The sequence below is a fragment of the Ammospiza nelsoni genome, chromosome 17 (genome assembly GCF_027579445.1).
Source record: "Ammospiza nelsoni isolate bAmmNel1 chromosome 17, bAmmNel1.pri, whole genome shotgun sequence".
Lineage (NCBI taxonomy): Eukaryota > Metazoa > Chordata > Aves > Passeriformes > Passerellidae > Ammospiza > Ammospiza nelsoni.
This window is the reverse complement of record NC_080649.1, coordinates 15,357,912-15,381,477: the sequence shown is the minus strand read 5'-3', so window position 1 is coordinate 15,381,477 and position 23,566 is coordinate 15,357,912. Positions and strand designations below refer to the sequence as shown.

Below are 23,566 nucleotides of genomic sequence, written 5' to 3'. Positions count from 1 at the left end.
CAATAAGCCCCCACCGCCCCCCTCAACAGCTACCTCGGTCAGGCAGCCTCGGCTAAGCAAAAGTGACTGTGAGCGACAAAGCACCAGCAGAGATGGCTGCTGCCGGCTGGAGCCGAGACAGGAAAAGAGACTCCGAGCCCGTCGGAAAGCCGGGACCACCGCTGTGCCCCACACCCGCCGCCGGCCGGGGATAACGGGACGGCGGAAACATGGCGGCTTCACGGCGAGGGGAAGCGCTGCGCCCCCGCTTCACTGAACGGCCCCGCACGGCAGGGGGCGCCGTGCCTCCGGCGCATGCGCCGCTGCGCCGCAGGTTTGAACCGCCAACTGCTCCAATTCGAATTCGCATCCTCGCCGACCAATCACAGCGCGAGGGGCGGTACGGCCCCGCCTCCATCGGCATCCTGGCCAATGACAGAGCCTGCTGTGTTTAAAACAAGTGCGCGCGGGCGGTGGGCGGGGCGGTGGCGCGGCGGGCGGGTCTGGCGGGCGGAGCTCCCGCGGCTCCCGGCGCTCACTGGGCGCGCCCGCGCTGCGAGCGGGGCGTGTCAGCCCCACGCTCCCCGCCCGCCCCCGGCGCTCCGGTCCCTCCTACGGCCGTGCCGCTCTCTCGGAGCCGGGCAGGGCGCTCTGTCCGTCCGTGCAATCCCCGCGGGCGCGCCGCGATGAAGGCGGGCGGTGAGTGCGGATCTGCCCGCGGGTGTTGCTGTTTGCTGGTTCTCCAGCTCTGAGGGGCGGCTCCAGAGCGGGCTCTGCCTGCCGGCCGCCTCCTCAGGGGGTCTGAGGGCGGGGGATAACGGGATACCCTGAGGCTGGGCTGAGGGACCGCCGGGACCGGCAGCGGCTGAGGGGCCGGGCCCGCGGCTGCGCGCCCAAATTCAAACGCGGCGGGGGCGGTGCGGCCCGGCCCGGCCCGGCTCGGCTCGGCTCGGCTCGGCTCTGTCGGTGCTGTGCCCCCGCCGGGGCCGTGCCTCAGCCCTGCTGTGACCCCGGGGCCGTGGCTGTGCCTGGCGGTTGTGCCTGAGCGCGCCTGGCCCCAAAGCCGAGGGGTCAGGATGTGTATTGCGCGTGGGAAAACCTCTCGGGCGTCTGTGAGTTCGCAGGACTGTGCAGGAAACCCCATTCAAAAGTAAGAGAAAGTGTTTTTTTACTGTAAGGGTGGCTGAACGATGGTACTTGATTGCCCAGAGCAATGGTGGGATCCACATCCTTGGAGTTGTTCAAACCCCCCTGGATGTGGTTCTGCCCTGCTTGGCCGGACGGTTGAAGTGGGTGACCCCCAGAGTTCTCTTGCAGCCTAAACCACTCTGGTTTTGTGAAGCAACACATTGGAAATGAACCTGTGCCATTTCCTGTCTGTAGAAATTGAGTTTTCACTGAGTTGCTCGTGTACCCCCTGGTCCCTATTTGGGTGGTCCTATGGGCTGAACTGGCATCCTAGTTTGCGTGTCCATTTCATTTTCATGGCAATAATACTGCTGAGGATAATACATTTTGTATTCATAAATATGTCCGTGTGTGTGTATAAATATTGCCTTGAAATAATACTCCAGAAGATATAGGCAATGGATCTTCCATTAGCATTCCTGGCAGCAACTGCTTGGAAAGATAGGTTTGAGTAGGTTTGGTTGTCTTCTTAATATCTCTGGTTATGTTCCAGGGACTGCTGTCAGTTGAGAAGGAAAAGCTGGGGCTTGGGGGAGGTAGATGAAGTGACAGTAGTGACAGTTAAACTATTTGTTACTACTGAACAGGGACAGCTGAACTCTTTGTCACCACTACACATGGTCATAGGAGTCAGGGCTCAGAGGGGCTCTTGTTGAAGAGCACTTGAGCTTGAGCCACCCCTTCTGAGTCTCTTGGCTTCATTAACCAATTTAAACAAGCTCTTTCTGCTCTGTACTTTAGTCTTGTGGCATTATGAGGCATGAGCTGTATATGCCTGGTTAATGTGTTTGCCGTGTCCTGTGCTGCAGTGAAGAGGTGCTCAAGTGAACACCTGTGTATGTGTGTACTACCATGTAGTGCCTTTTTTCCTTGTGCTGTTCTATCACTAACTGAGGTGTCCTGTGTTTTTCTTTTCCAGTGGTTCACTGTAGGTGTTCCAGATGCTTTTCTTTCCCTTCAAAGCGAAGGATAATAAAACGGCCTCGAGTCCTGACGTTCTTGAACCTCCCCGAGGATGTTCTGTTTCACATCCTGAAGGGCCTCCCTGCTGCAGACATCCTCTCAGTCAGAGCTGTAAGTGCTGCAGCTTCCCCTGTGCCAGGCTCAGGGCTCAGCTCTGCCTCCAGGAGCCTGGGCTGCACACACAACAGGCATCCCATGTCACAGAACCTGAACAAACCCAAAGACTGCCTGCAGGGTTGAGATTTTTGCTATCCCAGGGACAATTTCACTTCTCACTGCTCAAGTTAAGAGTAGCAGCAGTATTTGACTGCTTTTTGTACCTTTTCTGTGGAAATTGTCTTGCCAGATTATTGTGGCTGAATAAATAGGTTTGGTTTGGCATCTCTTGCCTTACTGGTTATCAGGCAGGCAGCAAGTTAAACATAACTTGTGATCAGTTAGTTACTTCTCTAAAATAAGATTGCAAAGACCTGTTTTTCTGTTGGTCCTTTTATTTTGGTAATCATTATTCTGTGTTCCCTCCATGCAGGTGCACTCACATCTTAAATACCTTGTAGATAATCATTCCAGTGTTTGGGCACATGCAAGTTTCCAAGACCTGTGGCCATCTCCAAACCATCTGAGGATGTTTGAAAGGTAAGTTTTAAACATCAAAGTTCTCTGACCTTTTAGAAGATGATGTTTGAAGGAAGATTAACTTTTCTAATCAGTCCCCAGTGTAATTGTGGGATCTGAGTTGTACAAAGAGGGGAAATATTTGCTTTGGCAATGAAAAAAAGTTTCAGGTCTGAGCTGCTGCTGGTCACTGCTCTCTCTTTAACTAGAGCAGGCCCTATTGCATATACCAAAGTTATCTCTCTTCTCAGTCATTAATATTCCAGATTGGAACATAACACATTCCCTAAAACCTCTTTGTGGTGTTCCCATGTGAATGAACAAGTGAGGTCAGGGACTCCAGAGAATAATCCTGTTTCTAAGTTGGTTCGGTCCCTTCTTGTGCAAACCAGTGTATTGAAAAACAGGTGAATTTCAGTAACAAAGTTTGAAAGGGTAACAATAAATCTGCTTCAAAAAGATGGGGAGCATCTTTTTATCCATCTGATTTGAAGGGGATCCATTGGTGTCAGAGATTTCTTCAACACATTTAAATGCCACGATAATGGTTTTGCTTCTGAGTGTCACTTCTTTTTGAGGCAGAGCAGTATGTGCACATCACTTTGGGAGGGAGGAGCACAGGGGCTTCCTGTTTTGATGCATGTCCTTGAGGGCACAAGGACCAAACTGTGGATTCTGATGCTAGGAAGGATTTTAACCTCCAGTGCCTTCTCTGTTTGCCCTTCAGGGCTGCTGAAAGTGGGAACTTTGAAGCTGCTGTGAAGCTGAGCTTGGCGTACCTGTACAACGAAGGCTGTAAGTGTGGGAGCTTGTCCTGGGGCTTTGGGGAACGTGGCATGAGGAATTTTACATTGCTCTGCTTAGGCACTGGCCACAAAGCTGCCACTGGGAATTCAGGGTTAGGAATTACCCTCTGCAAACTTGTGGTGAAACTCAGCTACTTTGGCAGCGGGATAAATGTATCAAAAGGGCCTGACAAGTGACAGGAGGAGCCTCCTGACACAGGGTCCTGGCAAGGCAGTTGGTATTTGCAGAATGAACTCACGTTATGTGTTCCTAAAGCCTGACTGTAGTTAAGATTTTTCTTCTTTAGCAACCTCCATGATTTCTAAGGCTCTAAATGACAGAGACAGTTCGACAGTTCGATCTTTTCCTGTTTGTTTCCTCTTGTCTGTCTTGGCCTGACTGAATGCCAGGCAGGCATTGTGAACCAACTCCACTTGATTCCTGGCTTTCTCTCTGGTTCAGTGTCCATCACGGGCCATGGGCGTGCAGAAGTGAACGGAATAAAGGCATCTCACTACTTCAGCTTGGCAGAGCACCTGAATGTGTGTGCAGTCCCCTTTATCTGGCTCTTCATCCGTCCTCCCTGGTCCTTCTCTGGCAGCTGCTGTAAGGCTGTGGTCTTCGAGAGTCTCAAGGCAGAGTGTCAGCTTGACAAGGTCAGGTTTCTCTCTGCCCTTGGTTTTACCCTGCTCAGGAACTGCTTCTTGTTATTTTGGAAAGAATACTTTTGTTTCCCTGAGGAGCCTCCTCTGCTCTTGTTGCTTCAACAACTGTGGCTCAGTCATTTATTGACTTTATTGCAAAACTGCACATGATAGATCATGAGTGCTGGAGGCCTGTATTGTCTCTTTGGAGAGGTTCAGTGCTATCTCAGGGATAACAAAACATAGAGAAAAGCAAGGGGGAAGAATGATTGAAAGATAACTGTAGTCTGAAATTACTAGCAAGAATTGCTGTGGTTTAACAATGCTTTATTTTGATGCTTTCTTCAGGCTCAGAAAGGATCTATTCTCCACAGCTTGGCAAAGGTTTTGAATTTCTTTGAGGTGAGCAGTATTTCTGATGGGTTTGGATTTGGTTTTTTTTCTGGTGATGCTAATGTTGTTTACCTCGATTAAAAACATAAATCAGCCAGATGCTCTTTTACTCCTCAAGGGTCCCAGGAGTTTCTGTTCTCATGAGTTTAATTCACTGGTTGCTTAAAGGAACATTATTAACTTACTTTATTGAATTGTACAAATGGTGAAATTAATTTTGGTTTAATCATGGGCTTACAGTATGTTCAGGTCTCAAAGGAAGCCTTCCAGTTGTAATGCCTTGTGAAACAAAAAATAAAATAAAAAGCCTTCAGTGGCAAGCAAGCCAAAAAGCATTTGTCTGGCTGAGGAAAAGCACTAACTGCTCTCAGAGCCTGCATCTGCAAATGGCAGCACTGAGTGGATGGGGGAGCATTCCTCAGAGGCTGAAGGGCATTCCCAAGGGATGGATTCTGCTCTGTAGCTTTAGCACAGTTTTCTGTAGCTTCTGAAGTGTTGAGGCAGCCACTTGTCTGGACAGAAGGAATACCAATATATATCTTTTGTTTTTAGGATGAAGGAAAAAAGAAAGAATCCCTTGAAATGCTTGAAGAATCTTCAAAACAGGGTTGTTTAATCAGCTCCTACCTCCTTTGGGAAAACAACAGAAAAGCTGCTGTAAGTAGTCATTTTTTGTCTCCAAACAACTTTTACACTAACTTCTGGATCTCTGTTATGTGCAAGGAATGTCCTCAGAAAGCAATTGCTGTTCCTCAGAGCTTACCTTCTTCATAAACAAGGAGAGTGCTAAGAACTCTCTGAAATGAGCTCTGGTGTCTGAAATGAGGCTATGAGCAGTTGTAGCCAAGGTGCCACAGAAGTTTATTCCAACTCTGCTGAAGGCCTGAGCACTGCTGGCCAGTGATCCCAGGGCTCTGGGGAGCAGGAGCAGGAGGCTCCTGCCTTGTCTTTAATAAATCTGCCAAAGCTGCCCCCTTGGAATCCTGAGTGACTGCTCTCATTTCCTGTGAGGCGGAAAAAAGGTTCTTAAAAACAGCGGTGTCATGATAAGAAAGAGACTTGTTGCTGAAATAATAGATGTACCTCCAGGCAGTGTTTTTCTCTGGATACTGGTGCTCCAGCCCTTCTGTTTGTTGTGTAAAGGCTGTGAGTTTTTACATCTGTCTGTGTTCCTCTCTGTAGATGTCGGATCCTGGCAGGTACCTCCAAAGTCTCAGGAAGCTACGAGACTACGCAGCCAAGGGCTGCTGGGAAGCACAGGTAAGATCTTTCCCAGAGTTACAGTCTTTATTTGGTCCTTTCTGTGCTGCCATTGTAGGTTTAAATTTCTCTTTTTAGAAGCAGGACCAGCATTGCTGAGTATTGTCTTTATGTGCATGTCTGTATCTCCTCTGCATGTCTGTATCTCTTCTTTGAGAAATTGCAGCACACTGGTGGCAGAATGGAGTAAAGATGCATCTTTTGATGGACTTAAAAGACTGGCCCCAAATAATCTGTGTGCTCAACATTTAAACCAAACTAAGAACTACTTTCAAGTAGTTTGCCATGTTCAGTGTTTTCAGCAGGAAAAATAGAGGACCATCCTCTACTGCCTTAGTTTGCATTTGGTAAAATAAACATACTTTCTTTTGTGTTCTCTCTACTACAGATAGCTTTAGCCAAAGCTTGTGGGAATGGAAACCAACTAGGATTAGAAGCAAAATCTTCCAGGGAAATGGTTTCTCAAATCTTTCAAGCTTCCCTTCCTATCAGCAAGCAAAGCATCTTCACTGTGCAGAAAGGAATGAATGAAATAATGAGGTAGGAATTTGGATCCAGAAGTGAGACCCCCACAACAAAAACTATTCTCTGTTTCCCTGTGTGTCTCTACAATCCTTCTACAGTGTCTCTAGAGAACCTGTTCCAGGGTCTCATGGCCGTCACAGGGAAGAATTTCTTTCTAATATCTCATCTAGCCCTGCCATCTGTCAGTGTGAAACCATTCTCCCTTGTCCTGTCACTTCAGGCCTTGTCCAAAGTCCCCATTGACTCCCTTTTTCTGAATAAACACTTGCAGCAGTGTCATCTGTGTTAGCCTGCCCCTTAATCCTTAGGGATGAGTTCTGGATCCTTCCCTAGGCAGTTCTTGATACATTCCAGTTGTTCTCTCACATGTAGGGCAGCTCCACCACTTCCCTCTGCTGGCATTGCTTTCCTAAACAAGTACATAACCATGCATGGCAGCATTGCAGCCACATGGGTGTAATGGCAATGGGATCGTGGCCCTGTGACCACACACACATCTCCAACTCCTGTTTATTCCCCACACTGTGTGTGTTGCTGTGCAGGGAGGGGATGGAGCAGGCAGGTTTGGCAGGAGGGCTGCAGGAGGATCCACCACAGCCACAACCCCACTGGAGGGAGTTGGCTCTTTTCTTGGGAGGCATCACAGGGACATTTATTTGTCACTGCTCTGCTTGGCCTGGCTCATTCTCCAGCTGGATGTCATAGTGTGGGACACCACTTCCCAAGTTCTTCCATAAGTCTCTCTTGCTGTCCTAGGTATATCCTGGTGGATTGGCTGGTGGAAGTGGCTACCATGAAGGACTTTTCTAGCCTGTGCCTGCACATGACAGTGGGGTGTGTGGACCGTTACTTGACGCTGAGACCTGTGCCTCGTGCTCGGCTCCAGCTTTTGGGAATAGCCTGCATGGTCATTTGCACACGGTGAGGTTCTGGCTGCTGAGCAGAGGTGGTCATTATGATCTTCCAAATGCTTTCCTGCACCTCAAACTTCTTCCCCATTCCTTGCTTGTAATACTGGAAAGGCTCTTTGACTTTCCTCTACTTTGATTGCTGTTTAACTGTGTTTACATGCAAACACAGACTCTGTAAATGAGGTAAAAAAGGTAGTTTCTTGAAGGTTTTTTTCTTATTTAAACACATGGTCATAGTTGTGGATTGCTCTAAATGCATTCCATCAGCAACTGGAGTGTTTGACACCATATTGGCGTGAGAAAGCTGGAAAGGAATAAAAGCAGCAGCATTCCATAGCTGAGCCTGTGTACACTCAGATGAACTGCATGGTGTGGTGGAAGATTATCCTTCTGTGGTATTCTCCTTAATATCTTGCATATTAACCTAGGAGAGGCTTCATAGATGAAGAATTAGGATCAGAGAATCACAGACTGGATTGGGTTAGAAGGGATCTTAAAGATCATCTCATCCCATCCCCTGCCATGGGCAGGAACACCTTCCACTATCCCAGGATGCTTCCAAGCCCGGTCCAACCTGGCCTTGGACACTTCCAGGGATCCAGGGGCAGCCACAGCTTCTCAGGGTAACCTGTGCCAGAGTCTCACCACTCTCACAGCCAAGAATTCTGTAAGAGGAAGAACATTCCAAATTAGGAATGTTCTAGTAGGTGGTTCCATCTTACAGGTGAAATAAAGAGCTGCAATTCTTTGCTGGTCTACCTGGGAAAGTACCTTGTGAAGTTGTTTAACTCTGGTCATTGTGGGTGCAGTTATCTGCTGTAAGTGCACAAATCCCCTTTCTGCTGGGGCTAACTTAATATTTAACATTGCAGTTTCATCAGCAAAGAGATGCTGACGATACGGGAAGCTGTGTGGCTGACAGACAACTCCTACAAATATGAAGAGTTGGTCAGAATGATGGGCGAGATCATTTCTGCCTTAGAAGGAAAGATAAGGGTGAGTTTGGACAGTGGATGGAGTATTTCCCTGCCCTTGGGTTGCTGTTCAAGTCAGGCAGTAGCAGTTCCTATCTCATGAGTTGAGGGTTTAAGTCAGAGTTCTCAATCAACTGTGGAACCTGTGCATGTCTCAGAGCATGCAGATACAGAACCCTCTGCCTTCTGTAGATTAAAACTTCAATTTTAAGAGGCCATTTATTCTGTCACTGGAGAATGCATCAATGTCAGTGTAGTAGTTAAGAAAAAAAGCCCCAAACAAATATAATCCAGCACCTGGAAACAGCTGTTCTAAACTCTTTGTGCTGGTCTTGTATTTCCAACTTCTCCTTTCTGCACTAGATGCCCACCATTTTGGACTACAAAGAAGTTCTGTCAAGCATTGTCTCACTGGAGAGAAGAACTCTTCACCTTTACAGCTTCATCTGTGAGCTGTCCCTCCTGAACACGAGCCTCAGTGTGTACTCCCCAGCCCGGCTGGCTGCTGCTGCTCTGCTGCTGGCCAAGATCCTGCATGGGCAAGGTAACCCATCTTACCTCAAGCACAGGCTGCCAGTCTGCCTTCTCTTTCTAGGGAGATTTTTTGGGGGTTTTTGGGTGTTAGTTTGTCTTTAGGCAAGATGTCCCAATCACTTGGCTGGGGGAGGTGGACAGAGGAGTGGAGAAGAAGGGGACAGGTGTAAGAAGTCAAAATGAAGAGCTGAGTTCAGCCTGTTTGGCTGTATTGGGCAACCCAGATGATTAGAGGGCTGGAACAGCTCTGCTATGAGGAAAGGCTGGGGGAACTGGGATTGTTCAGCCTGGAGAAGAAAAGCTTCAGAGTGACCTAATTGTGACCTTCCAATACCTGAATGGAGCTGACAGGAGACGTGGACAAGAGTCTATTTACAAGGGTCTAGAGAGACAGGACAAGGGGAAGTGGCTTCCCACTGCCAGAGGACAGGGTTAGATGGGATATTGGGAAGGAATTGTTCCCTGGGAGGGTGGACAGGCCCTGGCACAGGGTGCCCAGAGAAGCTGTGGCTGCCCCTGGATCCCTGGAAGTGTCCAGGACCAGGTCAGACAAGGTTTGGAGCAAGCTGGGATAGTGGGAGGTGTCCCTGCCCATGGCAGGGAGTGGAATGAGATGGGCTTTGAAGTCCCTTCTAACCCAAACCATTCCATGATTCTCTGAGTCTATTTTACCTCTTAATAGCAGAGATGAACTCGAGTGTTAGCATCAGACTCTGCAGGCTTTGATTTAAATGAGCCTGAAGATTTCTGTTGTTAGGTCTAACATCAGTTTGGCACATAAACCTGTCCTTAAAGCCAGCTGTGAACTTGAACAAACTATGGACAGATATAAGCTTGCAAATATCACGATCCTTAACCTATCAAAGAAAATAAGCTGACTCACTACAGAACTACTACACTTCATGAATATGTAATTCAATATCTGAATATGTACTCTCTTCTCCAGCACACTCCTGGACCAGCCAGCTGTCTGAGTGCACTGGTTTCTCTCAAGAAGACCTCTTGCCCTGCGTGCTGAGCCTCCACCAAAAGTGGTAATTGTTTTGGGACTCTTTGAGGGGACACAGGAGTACTTGGATTGCAGCTCTGGCAAATGTGCTGCACCTGTACAGTCAGCCCTTCCCAGGGAAGGAAGAGCCTTTGGTTAGCTGCCTTGCTCCCCTGCCACAAGGCACTAAGGTCCAGTTCAGGAACAGCTCTTCTGGCCCTGGCTCACAGAAAACAGGGACAGAAAAGGAATTAGATGTTCACATGCTTAGAAGCCACCAGGTGTCCTGATGAAGCTGCTGAAACACCAACTCCCTTAGCACACCACTGAGCGACAGAGGAAAATTATCTAACTTGGCAGGTTTTCTTAATACTGTTTCATAGAATGCATTGTAAGATAGAGGTTTCAATCTTTCTTTCTAGCTTCCATGATGATGTCCCAAAGGATTACAGGCAGGTGTCCCTCATGGCAGTCAAACAGCGATTTGAAGATGAGCGCTATGAAGAAATTGGCAAAGAACAGGTGGGTGAGCTGTGGCTGCATCTGCTGCTGGCTGACACCCAGAGCAGAGCTGCTGTCCCATGGCAGGCTGTGTGAATAAAGTGAGAGTTCAAAAATTGAGTTGCAGGGACTCTTAACTGATGTTTGAGTGCCTGTGGGAAGAACTCACTGGGATAGATTTCTCCTAGAAAATAAATAGTGTCCTTCTGGCTATTTAGTTCTCATAAGAATCTCATGATCCAATTCTTACAGGTGCTTTGACTTTTTAAAATCTATTTATTTATTTAATATTTTAGGTTATGAGTTACAGCCAGCTCTGCTCATTGTTGGGTGTGAAACAGAAGGACCCAGAGCCCAGTCCCTTGCACAGGAATGTAGTGGAAATTCAGACTTTCCTCAGCTCTCCCTCTGGAAAGAGAGCTAAAAGGTGAGCATAATGCATGGCTGTCAGCAGCTCTGAAGATCAGCCAGAGCCTTTCCTCCTCTCTGGTACCCTGAGGTTAATTCCTAAATACAGTCCATTTTCCTGTCACCATCTTGACATACCTATTAAAAGAGCTGGGAAAGACTTGGATTTTGACATATGATTTCTGGGGTGTTTTGCTACAGGAGGAGGGAAGACAGCATTCAAGATGACAGAGGCAGCTTTGTGACTACACCCACAGCAGAGCTGTCCTCCCAGGAAGAAAGTCTGCTGGACAACTTCCTTGACTGGAGTTTAGATTCCTGCTCTGGTTATGAAGGTGATCAGGAAAGTGAAGGCGAGCGAGAAGGAGATGGTGAGCAGTTTATTCTTATAAAAAGCAGCCAAGAGGATTAAACCTGTCTTTTCATTTTCACTTAAAACTGTTTCTCAGGCACCAGATGCCTAAACTTTCAGCTGAAGACCAGCTGGAAAAACTCTTCCCCTTCCCCCGTGGTTATAATTGTTAAACTCTGTCAGGGGTATCTTATCTGTTTCTCTGCACTGCTTCAGAATGTGATGAGGGGTTTTGTATTTGCTCAGAGTTTCAGAGTCAGGCTGTTTGCAGTGCACCAAATGTGATGAATGAGCCACTGTCTTAGAAACACTAATTAGCTGTTGGGTTTTGCTGACCCTGGGCCTGGCTGCTCATTTTCTAACAGCTCTTAGTACCTGTTCAAATAGTCTGAGGGAAGAAAAGATGCTGTGTGAATAGAGGGTGAGCTTAATGCCCTGCCCTCCAGGTGTAAGCAGACAGAAGGGTGACTCTTGCTTGGCTTTTTTCTGCTTGACTCTGTGCTGAGTGCCTGCTTGCCTCTGGATGGGGACAAACTAAGGTTTCTCTCTTCCCATCCTGCAGTGACCAGCCCCAGTGGGATCCTGGATGTGACAGTGCTGTACCTGGACCCTGCAGAGCACTGTGGCCAGGACTCCAGTGATGAGGACAGCCTGCCTGGGGAATGGGATGGCTCTGGGGCACCCCACAGGCAGGGGGAGCTGCCAGGGGCATATCTCACCCCAAGGAATCCCAACCCAGAGGGGAGCTCGGGCTACTCTTCTGTCAACACTGCCAGTCCTACATCTTCTGTTGAAGGCAGCCCTGGAGCTCCTCCCAAACCTACCTCAGCACTGCCCCATGGCAACTCCACGAACAAGGAGCCGTGCCAGCCCCATTACCTGCACAGGAGGCAAGTCAAGAGAAAAAACATGGCAGAACACACTGAAGAAAGGCTGAACTTGGCCTTCTTAAGCCTCTGATTTCTTCATGCTTTTGACTTTACCGGGATTTCTAGAAACCGTATTTCTGTTGCAGTCATACAGGGATGATAGTGAATAATTGTAAATACCTCCAAAATAACTTCCCTTCAACCTTGTCTATCTTGTACAGCTGGGCTATTCCCTCTATTCACAGCTGCCTTTTTATGTATCCTCTATTGCCTGATCCTCTGCTAAGGTTCTGCTCTCTCTGTGAAATTCATAGCCCAGTTTTATCATCCCTCTTAGTGATAGAAAAGAACTGTCCTGTCCCTTGCTTTCTCTGAGGCCTGGCACTATGGATGAAATGAATTGACATTGGTTCTCAAGTTTCTGAATGTAACACTATGCTTGAATCTTCCACTTGAAAGACCTATTTTGAGGTTGTGCTGCCTTTTTTACTCTGTCCAGGTCTCCTTCAGCTCCCCTCTTCTTGTCTATGGCATTTGCTGCACTGACACAAGGTTTTTATTGAAAAACCCCAGAGGTAAATGAAGGCTCACTGCAGGTCTGAGCTGCTCTCTCACCTACCTCTCACATGGTTTAAACTCCATTTGCCTCTTCTCTTGTTGCCATGTTTTCTTCACCTGAAAAATCCTTCTGTGCCTTAACACATAGGAATTGGAATACTAAGGTACAAGACTTCAAAAAGATGTCACTGAAGCTAACACTGGAACTGGACTCCAGGACTGCCAATTTACTGTGGCATTGGCAACAATTCAGCTACACACAGTGTAGTGAGTGTTTATTGACTGTTTTTTTATAAAATTGTTTTGTTAGTAGAGATGGATCCTGGTCTTCCTTCCCCTCATTCCCTGGCCTGAGGCCTGGAAAACTGCTGGGATGAGGTCAGGGTTTAGCTCTGAGCTGAATCCTGATGGTCAGGTTGCAGTGGCACTGCCTGAAGGCTATTTACACAAATCTCACAAGGAGCACAGGGCTCAAATCACCCTCAAAACTCAACAGCAGCTCCAGAGAGGCCTTGAATCTTCCAAATAAACAAGAGCAGCCTTGGGTAGTTGTCCTCAAAAGTTTATTACAAAACCATGTACTGCCGCTCTCATTCAAAAGAGAAAATCCCTGATTTAGTTTCCTGGCTCATGGTGGCTTCACTGCAGTTCTCCAGCTGCTGCTTCCCCTGATCTGCCATGCAGGAGTCTCTTCACATTAATTTGGTACAGCAGCAGCTCAAACTTCAGCACTGGGTCACATTAACAGAAGAAAACACAAAAACCTCTCATTCTAAAAACTGGTAAAAGTGAAAATATATTTGGGAAAGGCCTCACTGCAGAAAGCTCTGAACTCTTCCTTGATCTGAAAAAAAATAAAAGCAGAAAAGGGGAAGATGAATCAGTTTAAATTCCTTCCCAGGAGGAGGAAATTAGGTGAAGAGCTGACTCTGTGCTCCTGCTGCTGGATGCAGAGCCTTGGCTGGTGCAGCCTTGCACTAAAACCAGATCTGGCTCTGTATCAAGCCTCACTCTGAGGTGCCTCATGGCTAAAATAGCAGGTGGGCACTAAAACCAGAGCTACAGGCTGAGAGAGAAAAGCAAAAACTACAGCCCAGAGCTTCAGATATATACAAAAAATTGCCAGATGGCTTGAGTCTGCATTTTGTTATCACCTCCACAGCCCTGCAGCTCTTTCAGCATTTGCTTTATTAACCCTTGTTGTATTCCTTGCTGGGCAAGTGTTTCACTTGAGGAAACACAGGCTAAGCCTGGCTTTGTGCAGCACTGGCTCGGTATCAATAGGGAATGCCATGTCAGGAGGAGCAGGTTGGTTTCAGCTGCAGAGATGTCACAGCCCAGCCTGCTCTGCCCTCACCTGGCACACGAGGAGGTGCCAGCACTCACCTCAGGGCACCACTGGGACATCCACACAGTCGTAAGCCGAAGCTCTCATCTTTTCCAGTGGCTGCCCCAGGAGCTGCCGCAGGGCCGCGTAGTCAGGCCTGTCCTCGTACTGCAGGGCCAGCACCTGCTCCAGGTAGTTCTGCAGGGCATCTGCAAGGAAAGGGGTTTGTGGGAGCAGCCAGAAACCCCAGCTGCCAAATGGCCATTCCAGGCTGCTTGTCCTGCAGCCAGCTCACCCACCCACCCAGGCAGCTGCAGAGAGGAAAACCAAGCCAAGGCTAATGCAAAGCTCAAAGAATCACCAAATTATACCATAAAATAGAATCACCAACTGGTTTGGGTTGGAAGGGACTATGAAGTCCATCTTCTTCTACCTCTTGGAACACTTTTCAGGCATGGGACAGCCACAGCTTCTCTGGCCAACAAAATGGGATGGGGAAGTGTCCTCTAGCCCCAGGTATTTAATTTCTAAACCCACCAGCACAGCTCTCCCTTCAGCAAGGTTCATTAGAGCAGATCATGGAAAGCAGCCCTCATTCTTCTGTAGAGAAAACGAGATTTGCTCCCTGCCTGCCAGACAGTCCATGCAATGCTTGGTCACCATCACCACTGGAAGCCATTCTGAACCAGCACCCCAGCACAGAGAAAGTTCTGCCTTCAGGTACAGGCAGTCCTTTATTCCTGAGTCCCATTGCCACTGAGAGCAAGCCCATACCTGGAATGGATCTCTGCCTGAAGCATAGTTGGAGAAGGTATCTCACATCCTTTCTGTACCTGTCAGAAGAAGAGGCAATGGAGTAGGCACCTGAGCACCTGGCTTTGATAAAAAAAAAAAATCCCAAAAGGCTGAATTCAGCTGGCCATGTTCTGGATGAAGCAGAATCTGGGGTTCACCAAACACCCTGGGGCCAGGCTCAGCCTTGGCTGTAGGATTTGCCACATCCCAACAGTGTATTGTGACCTGGGGATTTCAGTCACAAACCGCCCTCACTGCTTTCTGCTGAGCATTTCCCAGAAGAACAGATGATTTCTCCTACCTTTCTTTCTGTTCCATCACAGCTTTTACTTTGTCCAGCTCATCAGACCAAGGCAAAGTGCCACAGAGCCATTTCAGAAGACAGTAGCCCAGAGATTCCAAGTCACTCCGTCGAGATGGTCCTGATGGGAAATACAAGACATTCACACATCACTCATGAAGGGACAGGAGTAAAGAAATTCAGGAGTTTCATGAGGATTTGCTCTGGGGTATCAGTACTCCTGGGAGCCCACTAACATAGTTCAGGAATCACCTCCCAGCACCTGGAGGAAGATTTCCTGAACACTGTGAAAGAGCAGTCACATCCCAACCAGGAGAAGGACAGAATTTGGCACAGGCTGCCCAGCATAGTGTGGAGTCTCCATCCCTGGAAGGATTTAGAAGTCATGTATATGTGGCAATTGGAAACTTGGGTTAGTGGTGACCTTGGCAGTGCTGGGTTTACAGCTGGACTCAATGATCTTAAAGGTCTTTTCCAACAAAAGTGATTCTATGATTTAAATGCCTTTCCAGCTCTCATTGCTTCAAGGTCAGAGCACAGCCTGCTGCAAATCTGTTTTGGGCAGGGATCCTGTCTGGCTTGAAAAAGATCCCTGCTAAGCCAGCACGAAGGGCTCTGTTTTCTATTCCCCACATGCCTGCAGCAGCCAAAGCTCCAGATGGAGCAAGAACATCCCTGCTGCAATCACTGAATGACCTGGCAAGTCCCAACACAGCAGCCATCAGGAGGCAGGAGTGAACAGCCCAAAGAGGAACCCAGCTCCTGGTGCATGTGAATGCCTGGAAAGCAGCAGTGCCAGCACGTGTCACAAACCCAGACCCACCTGTGCCCTTGTGGCTGTCCAGGCTGATGAACTCCAGCGTGCCCTCGTGAGGGGTCCTGCTGCCCTCGCGCAGAGCCACGTGCTTCCCCCCGGGGCAGTAGCGGAAGGCGAAGCCGTAGCCAGCCAGGGTCACCTGCAGCAGCACAGAGCACCCACCTGAGTGCAGAGCAGCCCCCAGGCTGCCCCACAGCTCCTGCCTGAGCACTGTGCAGCCTGCCCTGCTGCCCTGCCCAAGTCAGGGACCTGGAGGCTGCCTTATCCCAAGTCACAATCCCACCTCCAGTGCCCTCTCCTGGCAGCACTGCTCCTGCTCCCTACCTGTGTGAGGTCTGCTGGGTTCAGATAGATGTTCTCAGCAGTGATGTCCCCATGCACATACTCATTCTCATGAATGTACTCCAGGCAGTCTAGCTGAGAATAAACAGGGGGAGCATATCAGATCCATGCAAGCTCCTGCAGCACCCTGGCTGTCACTGAGCTGGACCTTCCCCAGCTCCCTGTGGCCGTGTGGATGAGCACTAAAAACACCACATCTCACAGCCTTCAAGTTCAAAGGTCAGGTTTTTCTCATTCTTCTTATCCCAAATTCCTTCAAAGTGACACAGTGCTCAAAAGATGCTACTGAAGTTTACAGCAGGTTTAGAGACCCCCACCCAAGCCCCTGGACCAGCTTTAAAACACCTCTGGGAGATCCAGAAGGAAGTCAGAAGTCTTTTCTGGGAATGATTGGTTCTCCACATACCACACGAACTGCAATCTGAAAAGCTGCCTTCTCCCTCAGCAGGTGCAGGCCATCGCTCAGGACCGACTGAAGAGATCGCCCCAAATCAGAGAACACCAAAAACCTGCAGGAGAAAAGGGCTTTGCACGTTGCAGTACCTACCTGGTTTGGAGACCCTGCAACAGACACTTGCCAAGTGATCCACTGGACCCCACTTCAACTCCAAGCTGACCTGGGCAAACACTTCCTTGACTATTGATAAAACTTTTATAAAGGAGACAGGTGTGCTCATCGTGTGTTGCAGACACACAGCCTGAATCTCCCCTTTGGGTTACGTGTCAAGGACCAAAATAAGGTGTCCTCTGGCCTGAAGGGCAGCAGCAGCAAAAGCAGTAACTTCACCAGCAACACAAGGACTGAAGGAAATAAAGCAATGAGAGGCAAACCCTTTAAGACACGATAGGAGCAGTGTCAGTGTTCAGGAGCCCAAGGGGCAATGACAAAAGGATTAGTGGAGACCAAGCAGAGGAGAGGGAAAGCCAGAGATGCTCAGACAGCCCAAAAGCTCAGTCACCTCACCTGTAGCTGTCTGCATGCAGTCCAAAGCCAACACAGTTGGGGATGCCCAGCAGAGGCACGGAATGCCACTTCTTCCACTTCTCCACTACAAGAGAAGAGGACAGTGCAGCAGATGCTGCTGAGGAGCTCCAGGAGGAAGGAGTTAGTGATTCTCCTCCTCTGAAGGTCTGCTCTGCCCTGGAGAGCTGACAGTGGCCTCTCATCCTGACTCCGTCCCCAGAATTCCAGTCTCATGTGTGCAAGAATGGAGCAGGGAAGATTCTGGGAATACCAGAGCAGGCTGTGGCATGGGATTGCTACAGGGCTGGGGAAAACAAGGAGAGGGGAGAGGGAGAGAGGATGAGGGACAAGCAGATTTTTACACTTCTGCCAGAAGTGTAGATTTGACATAAATTCTTCCATCCCCCTTGCCTACATTCTCTGGGCAGCTTTGTTCTTGCTCAAGTTTTGGGATCAATGGAGTTAATACCAGAGAGCTGCTGACAGAACCACCCATGGAAGAAGGACAGGAGGGTGAGCCAAGGTGAGACAGGCTGCAGGGCTGGGCAGCTCCCAGACACATCAAGACAGAGTGAGGAGCACAAGAAAGCTGTGCTCATGTGCACTGTCTGCTGGGAGAACTGGCATTGACCAAACTCCTCAGCACTCTGGCACTAACCAAGCAGGGGATTATTTTATCCTGTTCTGGCCTTCCAAGAGATTCACATAACTGATGAGAGGGAAATGCCAGTTGTCCTTAGTCCTTGTCCTCACAAGAAGCACCAACCTGTGCTTGCCTTTGCAGCTCGCTGGAAGAAATTCTGTTCATTGTAGATCCTCCCATCTTTGGCATCCTAAAGAGAACAGGGAGGAGTGTTAATTCAGCCACACACATCCTGCTGGAAAGGAAAGCTTGGGTAGATTGCTATAAGACCTTAACTACTCCTTTTAAAGAAAACAAAGATCAACTAACAGAGCTGAGAGCAGAGCTCAGGTGTCTTGGTTCCCTATTTAATGCTGTCCCTAAGAAACACATCAACTCTGAGTATCAGCACAGACTAGGAGAGGGGCCATCTCAGGCTGGGCCTTTCCAGCAGCCCATTTACAGCTGTCTGAGGGTTAACAACAGCCAGGCAGTGCAGCCCAGGCACAGCATGGAGAGAGCTGTGGTCCCACAGCTGTTATGTTAGCAGGAGCCAGAGGTGACCTTCTTAGCCACAGCAGGGATGAGGGCATTTCTACAAACACACAAGTCTCTACAGAGAGCTGTAACATTTATTCTAGCAGTCAGAAAGTGAGACAGGAAAGTCTGTATTAGTAACATTTGAGGTATTGCTGTCATCAAGTTACCTCAACTGCACACAGTCCACACTCAGAATGTCTGTGTTTGCCTACACACAACACACGTGTCTACTCAACACTAACTCAGGACAGCTGCTATCCTGCAGGGCAGAAAGTTATATTCTACCTGGTTTGATACAAAACTGGTATCAAAGCTGGAGGAACAGCAGCTGCAGACAGCACAGACCATGTCACAGAGGGTTTTCACTCTGCATCTTGCCTGTGAGCCCATGTGGGTCATGAAACACAGAGCCAAAATGCTCTCATGTGCCATATCACACTCCACAGTGCTCAGCAGACCACCAAGCAGCCAAAAGAAACACAGAGAAGTTAGGAGTGTTGCCTACAGAAGTGATTACAGCTTCCCACCGACTGGTTCTAGTTTTCTGGCACTTAGCAGGTTTTTCTCATCCACATCGTATTCCTTCTCCACCCTCTCACGTGTCTCCTCTGACAAAAGGCAGAGGGATTTTCCAAGTGCATGCAAGAGCCCTACAGAGCCATCAGTCAGCACTGGCCCTCCTACAAACCAGCAACCCCAAGAGCCACAGCAGACAAAAAAGTCTTTCAGCTCTGGTTTGTGAGCTACTGAAAATCAATCTACTGAATTTCCACGACAGAACAGATGTTACTGGAAATAACACATTTCTGGAGAGCCCAAGATATTGACAAGTACCTGGAAAGCTGGCTTGGAACTCCAACTATAATTCCTATTTGATTTCAAAGTGTGCTCTCGCTTTACATAGTGTCTCCATGGTGGCTCTCACACAAACCCAGCACAGCACCAAATTCCAACCTCTGCAGTTTCCCCAGACTTGAGCAGGGTTGCACCCCTGCCATCGAGGAGAAAAGTTGGTCTGTGTCCTGGATTGTCAAGCAAATTGTATTCTATTTGCCATCTGTATGGCAGCTATCTTCTGTTAAGTGGGCAGTTTTCCTTATCTCTTCCCCAGCCACTCCTCCCTCCGGGGAGACACCTGCTGATAACAGCTACTGAATGTCACTGCATGGCTGATGCATGGCTGATAAGAACTACAGCATCCCATTGGGAGATGAGAGCCCAGAGGGGAGAGCCAAGCATTCTACACAGATATAATCTGGAGATTCTGGAGCACCAGCACAGCTTCTCCATTGGATTCCCCAGAGGAACAGGAGCTGCCTCTTCCACTGGATTTTCAGAGGAAGAGACTGCACCTTTTCTACAGGATCCCTGCTCCAGCAGAACCACCCCGACTGCAGGAGGGCTGAGCCACAATTCCAATGGGACTGCTGCCAACACCCTGACCCACAGGGTGTCAGGTTGGGTTCTGACTCTGTCAGTGTTGTTCTAGTGTACTGCATTGTTTATTTTACCCTTTTATTTTCTTCCCTAGTAAAGAACTCTTATTCCCTGCTCCCATATTTTTTTGCCTGAGAGCCCCTTAATTTAAAATTTATAGCAATTTGGAGGGAGGGGGTTTACATTTTCCATCTCAGGGTAGGCTCCTGCTTTCCTTAGCAAACACCTGTCTTTCCAAACTAAGACAGTCTGGACATTCCCTAATCAAGATCTCCACCTCACACCACCAAGCTCAGTTCTGCAGGTTCCTGAGCCTGGTCAATCAAAGCAGCAGCCTTCTGTTATTAAGGCTTCAAGTTTTTTTTTAATCCTCATATCCATTTTCTTCACACCTTTAGCAGAAAAGCCAACTGAAATCCCAGCACAACACCCTCAGGAGGTTAGATCCATCTCCTAATTTAGCAGGGGCCTCTCTGACCACTCTCTCCCAATTTCTCAGATACTCTCAGCCAAACAGGTCAGGACACAGTACTCTATGCACTATTCCTTACCCAAACAGATCAAAACTCACAAGTTTGAGGGAGTAGCTTTGCTTTTGAGGACAGGTTCCAGATGCTGACTGCGCTGTGGAAGGATGGAACAGATGTGGTTACAGGAGCATGGAAAAGAAGTTGTGCATCATTAAATGCAGCCTGTGCAGCTGGATTAACTCATCCTCTGCTTCTTTCCCTTGAGCTTGCAAAGCAACCTCTGTGACAGCGACTTCCCAGATCACTACAAAATAATTCTTACCTTGCTCCAGGAGCTCAGCACCCTGACATGCAGTGCAGTTCTGCTAAAGTCACAGAAGCATCTGGGCAGGGCTACAGTATGGGGGGCTTTGAGGAGTATGTGAAGAATAGATCATTAGTAGAATCTCAAAGGCATCCCCAAATTCATTTGCTGAGCACTCCCTCCAGCTCACTCCATGGTTTGACAAGTCTGTAAGGGATGCCAAGTCTCTCTGCTCTGTATGGATGTTAGAGTTGTAGGTGGCTTCCCTTCTTCAAAAGCATTTGCAGCCATGACTTGGCTCAGGGCAGTTCCTTTTCTTGTGCCCTTAGACCAAGTGCTATCCACAGGTTACCTGCTGCTTATCACCTAAAACCTACTTCTATAAGAGCATCCTCCATTATTGATTTTTATCACATTTTTTTTAAAACGTAGATGGATGCTTAGACTTTGTTATGTAAGAGCTTGAATAGTGAAAAAGAAAGTAAAGCCAAACATCAGGCAAAACTCAGTAATGGAAAAAATTCCTCCTGGACAGCTTCCAAATTAATGAGAGAAGAAGATCAAAAACTCCCCTGTGGAAGTTCTCAACTAGACTGAAAAGATCAGCACTTTCAGCACTAAATGGCTGAGAAGCAGCTTATGTGGTGTGGTTGCTTTCTTTGGCCCCAAAACACATTGAGAATTGACATTTGGTGGGTGTTGATACCACTTACAGCACAGGAACTCCTGTACAGTGCCAGCAAATAAAAGAGAAAGAGGAAGTGTGACAAATAAAAGAGAAAGAGGAAGTGTGGCCCCAACAATGGACATTTTATAATAACAGAGCAGTGTGGCCTCGGCTTGACATTATGCTGGTGGCAGAGTGGCTGACAGGCAGATGCCCAGTGAGGAACGGCTGGAGCTGTGCCAGGGCAGGTTTAGGTTGGAGATCAGGAAAGGTTCTTCCCCCAGAGGGTGCTGGCACTGCCCAGGCTGCCCAGGGAATGGGCACAGCCCCGGGGCTGCCAGAGCTCCAGGAGAGCTTGGACAGCACTGCCAGGGATGCCCAGGGTGGGGTTGTTGGGGTGTCTGTGCAGGGACAGGAGCTGCACTCCCAGATACTTGTGGGTGTCTTCCAGCTCAGAATATTGTATGAATGACGGATCCTGCAAGCCTGCGGGTCACCGCCAGCCCGGCGGACACCACGGTGTCACCCACTCCGCGGCCTCTGGGGGTTTCGGGATGTCACGGCAGCTGTCGCCGAAGCCAGAACCGGTGACCCCGCGCCCCTCGCCTCCCGGCGCCCTCTGCCCGCCGCGGGCCCCACGGTACCTTCGTACAGCAGCCCACAGCCGCCCTGTTCCAGCAGCCGCACCAGCTTCCACAGCCGCCCTCCCTGGTCCGTCAGCACCGTGTCCGCCGGGAGCGGCACGGCCGGGCCGGCCCGGGGCTTGCGGGGCGAGCGGGGCCCCAGCCGGGCCGCGGACGCCCGCGGGGAGGAGGAGGCGGCGGGGCTGGGGACTGGCGGCAGGCTCGGGGCCGGCGCTGCGGGCTCGGTGCGCTCTTCGGGCAGCGCGGGCAGCCTCCCGCCGCAGGCCGGGCAGAAGCGGAACGTGGGTTCCACGGCGAGCCCGCACTGCGGGCAGAACGGGCCGGGCCTGCGGGACACGGACACTGTCAGAGCCCGTCCGCCGCTCCGCTTCCACCGCCCCGCTCCCGCCGCCCCCAGCACCTAAGGGAGCCGCCGGACAGCTCCGCCCGCGGCCGCTCCGGGGTCTGAGTCCCCGTCTGTATCCGTGTCCGTGTCCCTGCCCCCGTCCCGCGCCGCCCGCGCACCCTCCTGCCCGGCATGGCCCCGCCGGAGCAGCCCGGGCCCGCCCGCCGCGCCGCCACCGCCACGGCGCAGGCGCCCCCCGGGCCGCGCCTCGGCCTGGCGGGACAGCGGGGCTGAGATGGAGGATCGGGGCCTGAGGGGACGTCGGGATTGAGGGGATACGGGGGTCGTGAGGGAACACCGGGGATCTGAGGGGACATGCGGGCTTCTGAGGGAACACCGCGCTTGTGAGGGAATACAGGCGATGTGCGGGAGCACCGGGGATGTGAGGGGGCACCGGGGATGTGAGGGGGCACCGGGGGTGTGAGGGGGCACCGGGGGTGTGAGGGGGCACTGGGGATGTGAGGGGGCTGCGGGGATGTGAAGGGCAGCGGGGCACACGACGGTCCCATAGCCCCTGGGCTCCTGTGGACCGGCCGGGCAGGGACACGGGTGGTCAGCCTGCCCCGGTGTGGGCCGGCGGAGCCCCGGGATCAGTTCAGGCCGTGCTCCCAGCGCTGCCTTCTGGGGCCGAGTGTTTTCACGTTACTTTATAAAAGACACCAGAGAACTACTCAGAAAGGACCCTGAGACTGCAGAACAGGCGCTCACAGGTTAATGAGTGCAGGAGTTAATGTGTATTCAGCATGTGCACCTGTGTGTCCCGTTCCTTGTATACATCCTACACCTCAAGCAGGCACCATTTCCATAAAAGAGGTGTAGGTGCACTTAAACCTTTCCCATCAGGTGGGCTGAGGCCAGGGTTTGCCTGGAGAAGGTGCCTGGCCCCTGAGCCCCCGCAGCAAAGGGGTAGCAGAGGTGGGTGAGGGCAGTGGGGACCTGGTTGTTGTCCCACAGAACATCTCACATGTTAAGGTGTTTTTCACAGTCCATCCCAGTGAGCCATGGAACACCAGCCACTGGGTGCAAGCAGGAGCAAATTGGACCTGGAAGGCGACTGCTCATTGCATGAAGAGCTGAGTGGAGCAGCTGCTCCTACAAAAGCTTAGTGTGAAGCAGGAGTGAGCTCCATGCGCTGATGGTGGAAAGTGGAGCAGTGGTGCAAGGCAGCATGAAAAAACCCCCAGGGTATGAACCCTCTGACTGAGCCCACCATGGGGCTGGATGCAGGGCTTGGAAGAAGTGTCTCCAGGTAGGGTGTCCTGCACAGAGCTCATTCTGCCACGGACTGGTCACCCCTTCTCAATTGCTCCAAATGCCAGGGTGTGTTCCTAATATTCACTAAGTACACAAAAGGTCCCAGCAAAGCCAGAACTCTGCCAGGGACTCTGAGAAGCTTGGCATGTGCTTGAATTGGTTTCTGCAGCTGGTTCTGGGAGTTTTTTGAAGCACCTGGACACTGTCAGGAGTGACAGGGCAGGCTGGAGGGTTTCTTCCATTCCTGCC

The 23,566-nt window shown here is 50.0% G+C and overlaps 2 protein-coding genes across 2 annotated transcripts; one reads left to right on the top strand and one right to left on the bottom strand.

Annotated features, from left to right (window-relative positions):
* The first annotated feature begins 615 nt into the window (after positions 1-615).
* CCNF (cyclin F) lies at positions 616-12,903 on the top strand. Its single transcript, XM_059484356.1, has 17 exons — positions 616-678; positions 2,087-2,241; positions 2,660-2,766; positions 3,473-3,540; positions 3,994-4,187; positions 4,524-4,577; positions 5,121-5,225; positions 5,751-5,828; positions 6,217-6,368; positions 7,110-7,274; positions 8,137-8,260; positions 8,602-8,782; positions 9,719-9,806; positions 10,183-10,282; positions 10,558-10,688; positions 10,871-11,040; positions 11,584-12,903. Exons 1-17 carry the CDS (start codon positions 666-668, stop codon positions 11,979-11,981), a joined length of 2,283 nt encoding a protein of 760 aa, XP_059340339.1. The 5' UTR covers positions 616-665; the 3' UTR covers positions 11,982-12,903.
* Positions 12,904-12,997: 94 nt separating this feature from the next.
* VRK3 (VRK serine/threonine kinase 3) lies at positions 12,998-22,227 on the bottom strand. The gene is made up of 12 exons (XM_059484307.1): positions 22,079-22,227; positions 21,679-22,004; positions 20,165-20,217; positions 17,761-17,827; positions 16,995-17,079; positions 16,437-16,539; positions 16,013-16,105; positions 15,695-15,827; positions 14,872-14,992; positions 14,550-14,608; positions 13,835-13,984; positions 12,998-13,292 (listed from the first exon to the last, which is right to left on the bottom strand). Exons 1-11 carry the CDS (start codon positions 22,195-22,197, stop codon positions 13,836-13,838), a joined length of 1,308 nt encoding a protein of 435 aa, XP_059340290.1. The 5' UTR covers positions 22,198-22,227; the 3' UTR covers positions 12,998-13,292; position 13,835.
* Between the last annotated feature and the right edge of the window lie 1,339 nt (positions 22,228-23,566).

Excerpts from the sequence above, each read along its gene's own strand:
- CCNF (XM_059484356.1), top strand. Across the intron at positions 4,188-4,523 it reads CAGAGTGTCAGCTTGACAAG|GCTCAGAAAGGATCTATTCT; the intron begins GTCAGGTTTCTC and ends TGCTTTCTTCAG. Across the intron at positions 9,807-10,182 it reads CTGAGCCTCCACCAAAAGTG|CTTCCATGATGATGTCCCAA; the intron begins GTAATTGTTTTG and ends CTTTCTTTCTAG.
- VRK3 (XM_059484307.1), bottom strand. The coding sequence starts at position 22,197 with ATGCCGGGCAGGAGGGTGCGCGGGCGGCGCGGGACGGGGGCAGGGACA. Across the intron at positions 20,218-21,678 it reads CTGTGGGCTGCTGTACGAAG|CGCAGTCAGCATCTGGAACC; the intron begins GTACCGTGGGGC and ends ATCCTTCCACAG. Across the intron at positions 17,080-17,760 it reads AGCTGCAAAGGCAAGCACAG|TGGAGAAGTGGAAGAAGTGG; the intron begins GTTGGTGCTTCT and ends CTTCTCTTGTAG.